The sequence below is a fragment of the Elephantulus edwardii genome, unplaced genomic scaffold, assembly GCF_000299155.1.
Source record: "Elephantulus edwardii isolate Elephantulus edwardi_28Jun2011 unplaced genomic scaffold, EleEdw1.0 scaffold00234, whole genome shotgun sequence".
NCBI classification, from domain to species: domain Eukaryota; kingdom Metazoa; phylum Chordata; class Mammalia; order Macroscelidea; family Macroscelididae; genus Elephantulus; species Elephantulus edwardii.
The window spans coordinates 3297793-3309479 of NW_006399984.1; the positions used below are offsets into that span (position 1 = coordinate 3297793).

The 11687-nt window shown below is 40.1% G+C and overlaps 1 protein-coding gene and 1 pseudogene across 1 annotated transcript in view; one reads left to right on the forward strand and one right to left on the reverse strand.

Annotated features, from left to right (window-relative positions):
- Window positions 1–11687, reverse strand: part of TUBGCP5 (tubulin, gamma complex associated protein 5) — a 166845-nt gene that overhangs the window by 142863 nt on the left and 12295 nt on the right. Inside the window, exons 2-3 of the mRNA XM_006898596.1 lie at window positions 4067–4120; window positions 3846–3954 (exon numbers count right to left, since the gene is read on the reverse strand). Coding sequence (XP_006898658.1) covers window positions 3846–3954; window positions 4067–4120 — 163 coding nt within the window. The remainder of the gene's footprint in view (window positions 1–3845; window positions 3955–4066; window positions 4121–11687) is intronic.
- On the forward strand, window positions 8927–9238 carry LOC102860866 (annotated as a pseudogene).

The window sequence follows — 11687 nt, forward strand, 5'->3', positions numbered from 1 at the left end:
ATACCATCAGGTGAAATCCATGTGTATAACCTGCGTTTATGTCTCTTAAAAAAACGTATTTGCAATGAATAAGTCATTGATTGTGCAAAATTCAATCATTCTATCTCCAGCTTCATTTCTGTCACCAAGTCCATGTTTTTCAGCTACTGATTCTTCTTCCCTGTTCCAACTTTTTCGTTCCAGTCGCCTATTATTATCAATGCATCTTGATTGCATGTTCGATCTATCTCTGCCTGTAAGAGGTGGTAGAAATCAATATTCCATGGATCACCAAAAGCATATGTTCTGGAAAAACTGTAGCCAAGGTATTCCTGGGAAGAAAGCTTTACCTTAAGTATTTTGGGAATGTCATTAGAAGGGGCCTGTTCTTAGAAAAGGACTTCAGATTTGGAAAGGTAGAGGGTGAATGAAAGAGAAAAATAGCCTCAACCAGATGGACTGACACAATGACTGCAGCAATGGGCTCAAGTATATCAGAAATAATAAGGATGGCACAGAACAGACGGGGTTCAGATCCATTATTCATAGAATTGCTATGAGTTATAGTCAATTTGACAGTATCTAACTTGTGATATTTCTTTACAGTAGCACTAAATAACTAGGATACTTGACTTATATGCTCTTTTAAGGACTATCAATGGGATCAAATTGACAAGAGAAACCTGAAAGATTATGTAGAAACTTTAGGGTTGAGATTTTGCTAGTGAGGGAAGAATAATTCAGAAAAGGAAAATGAAAGCAGTTGTACAACTCAAATAATCAAATCAATGTCACCACATTTTACAGGTAGAAACTGCTGAAATGGTTTAGTTTTATTATGTATTATCTCAACAACAAAACAATAAAATTGAAAGGAAAAAAGTGAAGTTGCCAACAATCTCATTCCATTTGTATCCACAATCAGAGGCCATGAAACAGCAAGCAAGAAGTCAAATTACATGACTGAAATGGTAAAATCTTTACATGACTGAAATGGTAAAATCTGATGGAAAAGCAGTTTCCTTTAGATGATAAAAAGCAAAGATGTCACTTTGATGCCCCACAACATATCTGGCAGAGTTAGCAAATCTGAGGTGAACCTTCAATGAGATGAATTAACACATTAGCAATGAACAACAATGGATTCAAACATGAAGAAGGTGTCAGACTAAGACTGCTGTCAAGTTGGAACCAATGCATAGCTGACCTCCTGCGGGTTTCCAGAGTTTGTGAGAATGCCCAACTTTCCTCCTCAGAGCCCCTGGCAGATTTGCACTACCTGCCTTTGGGTCAGTAGTGCAACTCCTTAACCACTAATCCACCAGAGCTCAACGATGGAGTAGGATTAGACAACTCTGACCCATTACGTCAGGAGCCAATTCAACAACAACAACGAACAGGATGGATTTATAGCACTGCACTTCTCCCACTCTTCTTTCATGAAAACTTTCTTCAATCAATGGACAATTAAAAATATTTTAATCTCTATACCTTATCGGGGGGGGAGGGGGGATCTGGTGGCTAAGTGGGTATGGAGCTATACTGCCAATCCAAAGGCAGATGGTTCAAATCTACCAGCTGCTGTATAGAAGATGAGTAATCGCCTCTCATGCAATTTAAAGCCTCTAAAAACTCACCGAAGGGTCAGCTAGGAATCAATCCCGACTCCATAACAACAATAATCATAAACATTCATTATGATACCAATCTCCCAAAGTGAAAGCCTATAATTTCTCATAGAATATGTTGTTGTTGTTATGTGCCGTCAAGTCACCTGCGACTCATAGCGACCCTATGTACAACAGCCCTAAACCTTGTTCTATCTTATGCCAATCTTACTGTCTCTGACACACCTACCACCATTACCCCAGTCACGAATCAATCCATCTCACGGAGGGTCTTCCTCTCTTGCACTGTTCCTCCACCCTCCCAAGCATGACATCCCTCTCCAAGGTCCCTCCTTGCAACATGTCCAAATTATGTTAGACAAAGCTTTAGAATCTGTGCCTCCAAGGAGCAGCTTGGTCTCACCCTCTCCAGGATGTACTTGTTTGTTCTCCTAGCAGTCCCTTATATATTCAATACTGTTCGCCAGCACCACAGCTCAAAGGCATCAATTTTCCTTTCATCATCCCTAGTTATTATCCAGCTTTCTGAGGCATAGTAAGTAACTGCAAAGACCATGGCCTATATCAGGTGCACCTTTATCTCCAGACTGACATTGTTTCTCATCAGTACTTTGGATATGTCTCTGATGACATGCTTTTCCAATGCAATTTGTCTTTTAATTTCCTGGCTGCTGGTAACAAGCGTGTTGATTGTAGAACAAAGCAAACTAAAGCTGTCAACAATCTCAATCTCTTCACCATCTATCATGATGTTGCCAATCGGCCCAGCAGTGAGAATCTTTGTTTTCTTGATGTTGAGTTTCAATCCATATTGAAGGCTGTAGTCCTTGACCCTCTGCAGCAAGCACTTCAGGTTCTCCTCAGTTTCAGCAAGCAGGTTTGTATCATCTGTGTAACAGATTGTTGATGAGACTGCTTCCAATCCTGATGCCACATTTCTCCTCACAGAGCCCAGCCTCCCAGATAATCTGTTCCACGTATAGACTGAAAAGGTATGGAGATAGGATACATCCTGAACGTACACTCTTTCCAATTTTGAACCATGCAGTGTTTCCTTGCTCTGTTCTGACAAGCACAATCAGGTGTTCTGGGATTCCCATTCTTCTCAGAGTCAGGCACAGTTTGTTGTGATCGACATATATGTACAATGAATTGTTAGCTAACTCAATAGTCTTGCATTGCTCAAATGCTGAACATTCTAGAACTCTTAACTCTTTTTGATCTGCTCCTGGGAGATGATCTTTGGGCCCTTGGAATGCCTAACTGAATAAATCTTAAGGTTTTCATATGTCTTTAAGTCTTGAGTCATGCTGTAATTTCACAAAACATTTTACACTAAGGAGATTTATACAGAACCTTTTTTTAAATTTTACATACCTGAGGCCCTTGACCAAGCTCTACCAGTTAGATCTGTCTAGGACTAGAAATTGAGAAGCTAAGATCAGCCACATCTATGTGATTATCCCTCAATAAATACTCTGCACACAAGACTCAGATAAGATTCCCTAATTGTCTTTGGGAAAATTAAGTGTATTTCCTTCCAATACCCATGGGAAAGAAAAGCTATAAACTTAAACCTACATCTCCTGCACTTTGCCCCTATATAAAACTAAGGTACTCTTGACTCAATATGAAAGGACTGAAAATAGTGCCTGCAATCTATTAAGCAGCTATAGCAATCTATAGGCAGCTCTGATGGCACTACCAATAGAGCGTTGTGTTTCTAACCCAAAGGTAGCAGCATCTCTCTGCCAGTTTGAATCCATCAGTAGTTCTGAGGGAAAAAGATGAGCCATCTTCTTCTGTGTGGTTTACAGTCATCAAAAATCCAGTGGAGGGTCCTCTATGAGTCTGTTCTGACTTGATGGCAATGAGTTCTTTTTCTAGTTGAGACAATCAACAAGTGTTGAAAAGGAATTAAAAAATTTTAAGGTATCCAGACCATTACCATTTGCCAAGCTCTGAAGTCTATGTTCAAAGCAGGCTGAGGCTGAGAAGATCCTTAAAGAAGAGCATGCATTTTTATTATCAACATACTGGATTTGACAGCATCTTCTTCCAAAAGATACTGCTAGCCATTGAGCAATATAAAAATATAATGAAGAAGAAAAAAAAATATATAATGAATATTTTAAAAATATATATAATGAATGTTTAAATGTTAGCAGAAGCAAGCTGAAGACAATCAGAATAGAAACAGTAGAATACATAATAGAAACCTCAAAATAGAAGACATACCTTTGTTTCATTTATATTTGGAAGCGATGTATTTAGAAATTCTTCAGTTAATCTCTTCCAACTGGCAGCTTTGTTGATATCAGAATGAATGATAAGTTTTTCATGAACTCTAAAACATAAAATCAACTGTTAGAAAGCCGTATTAACAAAAAAAGATCTACAATAAAAATACATGTGTTTCTGAATATGTACCTAAATAGGAACATATACAAATGACTTACCCTGCCACGGTCTTTTCTACTTTATGACTGTTGACATCCAAGAAATGATGAAATCTAATGAAATTAAAAATTCAATTCTTATGTCAATTTTGTCACATATTACTAAGTAGACTAATAACATCACCCTCCTGTGTCTGTCCAGTGTTTGATTACCCAGAAAACAAAGCAAGCATGAGTTTATTACTTACTAGTCTATAGTGAACAATTTCACATTTTCAGTATATCAAAGGTTCTGCTTCAAGGTGTTACGCTCTCTTTCCCAATTCCATAGCACCTTCTTATGTAATCAAAGCCTCTTTTCAAATTAACAATCTCTGTCAGAGTGGAGCACTTGCAAAGCAAGATAAGCATGAATTAATCTGTTCTAATTTGCTAATCTGTAGTGAATAGTTTCTTATGTTTACCATAAATTAGTTTTTGCTTACCTTGCTCATTGGACAAGACACCCCTGCATACATTCTACACTAAATCTTAAACCCCAGAAGTACAGTTCTTCTCCTCCATTATCTTTCCATTGTCAGCCAGGTAGACCACCCAAACATTAGAGATTTCTCAAGCATTCACCAAGGCATTGAATGAAGCATTCCCAAAGAATGCTTTGGGACACAGGTCTCAAATCCTACGCTTCTCCAATCTTTTCTTTTAGTTATGTCCTCCCATAGTTACTTCCAACATGATACATTAGGAGCAGGTGCTCCTAATCAATTTTACGTCATAGTGAATCCTGGTGAAACCCAGTAAACTCTTTTTTAGAATGTCTTTAAATGTATAAAATACAAAGGTATGTGGATGCATAATCTTCCTTTAGGGAATTCTGGTAGTCTAGGAGATGAGGAGCTTTGCTGTCAACCCAGAGGTGCATCATTCTAATCCAAGAGATGCTCTTTGAGAAAAAGGTGAACAATTTCCTACCATGTGATTTACAGCCTCTGAAAACCACTGGAAAGTTGTCTATGAGTCAATTCTTACTCAGTGGCACATACAACAACAACATCCCTCAGGGCAAGCGGGGTGACTTGAAGTTCAGCTTCCAGTGGCTGGGTTGCAGTCCTCCTGGCTTGCCAGAGGAGGAAGCAGCCGCATCACAGCTTCTGAAGCTGCCACTAGCTCATACACTAGTCAGCTCCTCTGCCTGCAGAGAAATTGGGCTGCTACAGTCACCTTTGCTCAGTGCCTCAGGATTTACATTTCAAACAAGCTCCCTGTAGGGGATTTCTCAGAGAGCACTGGGTGCCCAAACAAAGTCAATTGTGGGTGCACATTTACAAACCCTGAGACTCTCGGTGTAACGGAGAGCCAAAGCACCTTTTAAGGGGGATACTCTGATACTTGTGTTATTGAATATATACAACCGTATATAGAATGTTTTGACAGCCAAGAGAACAAACAAGTTTGTACTACAAAAAGTGAAACCAAGTTGCTCCTTGGAGACAAGGAATTTGAAGCTCCATCTCATACTTTGGGCATGATGCCAGGAAGGAGCAGGTTTGGATAAGGACATAAATGCTCAGAAGGGTGGAGTGAGTACAGGAGAGGAAGACCTTGGATGAAAAGGGCTGACACAGCAATTGGGGAAATAGGGTTAGGTATGTCGAGGACAGAGAGACTGGCTCCCGATAGGTTAGAATTCAGAGCTACTATGCATAGGGTCTCTATGAGTCACAGCCGACTTAACGGCACATAAGAACAATGTATGGTGCAACCACGTGGAAGGCAGTGTGGTGCTTTCTCAAAAAGTTGCAAACAGAAATACCATTTGAGCCAGCAATTCCACTACTGAGAATATACCCCAGAGACCATAACTGCCATCCAAGCAGATATATGCACACCCATGTTTATTGTGGCTTTGTTCACAATAGCAAGGAACTGGAAACAACCTAAGTGCCCATCAACAAATGAATAGTAGAGAAACTGTGGTATATTCACACATGGAATACTACGCTGCATTGAAAAACAAGGAACTCATGCAATATTATTCAAAACGGGTGACCCCTGGAGGACATTATGCTGAGTGAAATATCTCAGTCACAAAAAGACAAATACTGCATGGTGCCACTGTTGTAGAACGGAACTGACATCAGGGGTGGGGTAAGACTGAGAAAAACTGGATAAATTGTGTATACTGCATTGAAACAGATGAGGGAGAGAACAGTTTAAAAGTGATATATGATTGGGATTATGGTTATGACAAGAGTCCAGAATGAAGGTTGCATAGTGGAGTGTACTTGGGGCAGGAGGATTGTATACCAATGAAGGAATTTTTCTTTTACTTTTCAGAGAGAGGAGTGAACTGGGGCGGAGGGGTAGGCAGGGAGAAAAATGCAGCAATGAATGGAAATCTAAAATCTCTGTAAATGTTCATTATATATATAAAACAAATCATTCCCCCCTATTAACACATTGCTGCAAATGACTGCAAAAAAAAAGTGTTTCTAAGAGGTGTCTCAAAAGTGTGTGGCATCGGTGTTTTAAAAGAAACTTTGTGGTACAGTAACATACTTCTTTATTAACACATTAGGGTATCCTGGTGACCTACTAGGTTAAGGAATTTTGCTATGAACCCAACACTACTACTTAGGAGAAAGATGGGCCATATCCTCCTGTATGACAGACAGCTTCTAAAAAAAACCACTGGAGAGTCAGATCCAACTTGATGGCAATGAGCTGAATTTTCTGAATGCATTATGTAACAAGGTGTAGCAATGGGTACACTAGCAACCATGAGAGCAACTAAAATTATACTGTAAGAGCAGGAACAGAATGAATAGATTGAAAAGGGTGAAACAAAAGTCAGTCTGAAATGAATGGACAATGGCATTAGCAATCCAAAACAGTACATGCATTATAGATTGAAGAGGGTGAGAGAAGAAAAAAAAATCTGTATGAGTAAGCTAATGGAAAATAAATTTCCTTTATATGTTCTGCATATAGATTGAAAAGGTATGGAGATAGGATACATCCTTGATGTACACTCTTCCCAATTTTGAACCATGCAGGGTTTCCTTGCTCTGTTCTGATGATTGCCTCCTGGTCCAAGCATAGTTTCACATAAGTACATAAGTGTTCTGGGATTTCCATTCCTCTCAGAATTAGCCACAGTTTGTTGTGTTCCACAGTGTCAAATGCCTTTGCATAGTCAGTGAAACACAAATAGACATTCTTCTGGTACTCCCTGTTTTCAGCCAAGATCCATCTAACATTAGCTACAACATCCCTAATATCACAACCCCTTCCATACCAGCCTGCACTTCTGACAGTTCTCTGTTGATGTGCTGTTCCAGTTTGTTGGTTTGTTGTTTTGTTTTTTTTTTTATAATCTTCAGCAGAATCTTGCTTACATGTGATAATAATGATATTTGTTGCATAATTTTCACACTCTGTCAGATCGCCTGTCTTTGGGATGGGAACAAATATAGATCTCTTATTGTCAGTTGGCCAGGTGGTTGTCCTCCAGATTTCTTGGCACAACTTGCTGAGCACATCTAGGGCAGCATCTGTTTGTTGAAATATATCAAATGGTATACCGTCAATTCCTGGGGCCTTGTTTTTTACTAATTCTTTTAGAGCAGCTTGAACTCCTCTTTCATCACCACAGGCTCTTGCTTATGCATTGTTTCATGAAATTCTTCTGTGTCCGCCAATTCCTTTTGGTACAATGACTCTGTATACTCTTTCCATCTTATTAGGCTCCACGGTCAACACTCTTGGCACCAGCAGCCAGGAAATAAAAAAAAACGTATTGCGATGGCAAAGTCTGCTGTTAGAGACCTCTCTAAAGTACTCAAGAGCAACAGGGTCTCTCTGGAGACTAAGGTGCGCCTGATACAGGCCATGGTCTTTGCAATCGCTTGTTATGCATCAGAGAGTTGGACAATGACTAAGGAGGACAGAAGGAGAATTGATGCCTTTGAGCTGTGGTGCTGGAGAAGAGTATTGAGGGTACATACCATGGACTGCTAGGAAAACAAACAGATTTATCCTGGAGAGGGTTAAACCAAGCAACTCCTTGTAGGCAAGGATTCTGGGGCTTCGTCTCACACACTTTGGGCATGTTGCAAGGAGGGACAGGTCCTTGGAGAGGGACATCAAGCTTGGGAGGGTGGAGGGACGGCGCAAGAGGGGAAGACTCTCTATGAGATGGATTGATTCAGTGACTGGGGTAATCAGGATGGGTGTGTCAGAGGCAGTGTGATTGGCACAGGATAGAGCAGGGTTTAGGGCTGTTGTACATAGGGTTGCTATGAGTCACAAACGATGTGACGGCACATAACAACAACGACAACAACATTCATCCTTAGGTATTGCAACTCAAGGCTTAAATTTGTTCTTCAGTTTCTTGAGCTTAAGAAATGCTGAGTGAGTTCGGCCCCTTTGATTTTCTGACTCCAGCTCTTTACACATTTCATTATAATACTTTCTTTGCAATTACTTGCTGTGCATCAGAAAGCTGGACAATGACTAGGGATAACAGGAAAATTGATGCCTTTGAGCTGTGGTGCTGGAAAAGAATACTAAACGGACTGCTAGGAGAACACACAAGTTCATCCTAGAGAGGCTGAAATCAGGCTGCTCCTTGGAGGTAAGGATTCTGAAGATTCGTCTAATATACTTTGGACATGTTAACAACATATTAAGCAAGTCATTTGAGAAGCTTCTTCTATGAAGAAGAATTTGTGGCATCAAGATTGGAAGAAGAAGTATTAATAAGCTGGATTATGCAGATGATACACCCTTGATTGCTGAAAGTGAGGAGAGGTAATACCTGCTTGCCTTTGGACTCCAAGTAGCTGCAGGACTGGCATGGCCATGGCAGGCATGCTGGTGTGGAAGGTGGCTATGTCCACAGCAAGGACTTCTGACATGAAGAAGTCTCTGGAGACCATCAGTGGCCAGACGGCATTTGCTCTCTGCTGTTACTCTCCAATGTTCATGAAATTTGCCTAAAAGGTTCAGCCTCGAAACTAGCTCCTGTTTGCATGCCATGCAACCAATGAGATGGTCCAGCTCATCCAGCGAAGCCAGCTCATCAGATATGAGCTGAGTAAGAAAGCAACCACACAGCAGTGGTGGGTCGATGGAGGGTCAGTGTCACCCACGCTGCCAAGTCACAGATCCCATGTCCTAGACTGTCACCCCAAAAGAAGAGACTGTGTGCTATTTCTAACTGGCTGATTTCTAGAAATAGCTGAGTGCCTGACCCTTCTCTCTGCCTTACAATCACTGACTAGCTCATTTCTCTTCCTAAAGAATAGTACAAAATATGCAAGAAATTGAATCCTTTCTTTCTACTAAAATGGACGGTTTTAGCTACAGTAACACGTATTACCTATTAGAATCTGCTCAGTGAGAAACTAACAAACAGGAAACTTCACGGCTAGAATTTCTGATTCTCTTTCATGATTATAAGATGGCCAATAGCTTGACAAATCCCTGAAGTCTTCCCACCATTTGAGAAAATGGTCTACATATATCCACACTATTTGTGTACTAAACTGCTATAACTTAATAAATAAACAATGTAAATGTTTACTGGGGGGAAAAAAGTGAGGAGAACTTGAAATTCTTACTGCAGAATATCAAAGAATACTGCCTTCAATCTGGATTAAATCTCAGCTTCAAGAAGACAAAAATCCTCACCACTAGGTCAATAGGCAATATCACGATATATGGAGAAAAGACTGAAACTGTCAATTATTTCATTTTATTTAGATCCATAATAAACGCCCGTAGTACTAGAAGTCAAGGAATCAAAAGATGTAATGCTTTGGTTAAATCTGCTGTCAAGGACCTCTCCAAAATACTGAAGTGCAAAGACCAAACTTGCTATGTATCTAAAAGTTGGACAATGAATAAGCATGACAGAAGAAGAATGTGGTGTGTAAAAAGAGTACTTGGAGGCCTTGGAGGAGGTACAACACAGGCCTTCTTGAGGTGTTCCATAAGGAAGGCAAACATATAGAGCAATTGACCAAACACAAGCCCATTGCTGCTGAGTTGCTTCTGACTTATTATGGTCACTCTACGGGGCAGAGTGTTCCTTAGAGACAAGGATGGTGAAACCTGGTCTCATTTACCTTGGATATGTTAGCAGGAGGGGACAGTCAGTCCTTGGAAAAAGACATCATGCTGGGTAAGGTGGCAGGTCAGCGTAAGAGAGGACGACCATCAACAAGATAGACTGAGACTGTGACTAACAAAGGGCTCAAGCATGTCAGAGACTGTGAAGATGGCACAAGAAAGGGAAGATTAAGATTTGTTGTTTACAAGGAAAAAAAAGATCTGTTGTTTACAGAGAGCTCTGGTGGCCTAGTGGCAAGAAGCTGCACTGCAATCCCAGAAGAGCACGGTTCAAATTCACTAGATGCTCTGCTGGAGGAGAGACAATCTCTTCCTGTACCATTCAGATCCAATTTGATGGTACAAACACACACACAAAAAATAATAAAATTTAAAACAAAAAAGATTTGTTGTTTACAGGGTCACTATGAGTTGCAGTTGACTCCATGGCACTTAACAACTATTGCCGTTGTTATCTTCATCCATAACTGAAGAAAAATGGTTGAATTTTTTCTTATTGTAATTCATAATTTTTAAAATTATTTCTAGGTTAAGTTTCCCTGGTACCACATCATACTGCAAAGCAGCCTTTTTAGCACAGGAGTTCAATACTGAGCAGCTAACCAAAAGGCTAGCAATTTGAACCTACTGGTATGTGACAAGTAACTGAAAGATCACAACTGTGGGAACTCAACAAGACTGTTCAATCCTGCCATGTAGAGTCACCATAAGTCAGAAATAACAACAATGGATTGGTCAATTGCTTTGTATGTCTTCTTCACAGGTGTTGTTAGGTCCCATGGAGTTGAATATGACCCTATGAACAACAGATCTGAACCCTGTCCTATCCTGTGCCATTCTCATCATTTCTGACAAGTTTGAGCTAACTGCTGCCATCACTGTGTCAATCCATCTAACTGAGGGTCTAGACACCATATTTCATCTGTCTTTGAATTTCTAGAGCCAACATCAAGTTGCCGTGGAACATTTAATTGTGCTTATGTGAAGCCTGCACTTGGACAAGGAAGCAGAACTCAAAACAAAGAAGGGAAACATCACATGGCTCAAAATCAGTAAAGGAGTGAATCAGGGATGCATCAGTCTCCATATCTTTTTAATACAAATGCAGAACAGATCATTCAGGAGGCTGGGCATTATGAGGAGGAATGTGACATCAGGATTGGAGGAAGGCTCATCAACAACCTACATTATGCATATGATACAACCTTGCTTGCTGAAACTGAAGAAAACCTGAAGTGCTTGCTGCACAAGGTTAAGGGCTATAGTCTTCAATATGGATTGAAGCTAAACATCAAGAAGACAAAGATTCTCACCACTGGGCCAATGATGGATGGTTACAGGGTCATGCCCCATGATGGATGGAGAAGAGATCAAGTTTTTTTGTGTTTTTTTTTCCTATATTTTAGTAATTTTCATAAACATTTACAGAGATTTTGGGTTTCCATTCATTCCTTGTTGCACTATTCTCTCTACCCTCCTCCCAGTTTGTTCTTGTCCAAATGCCACAGTGCTTGTCAAAGCCAGTTCTGATTAATCTTCTTTG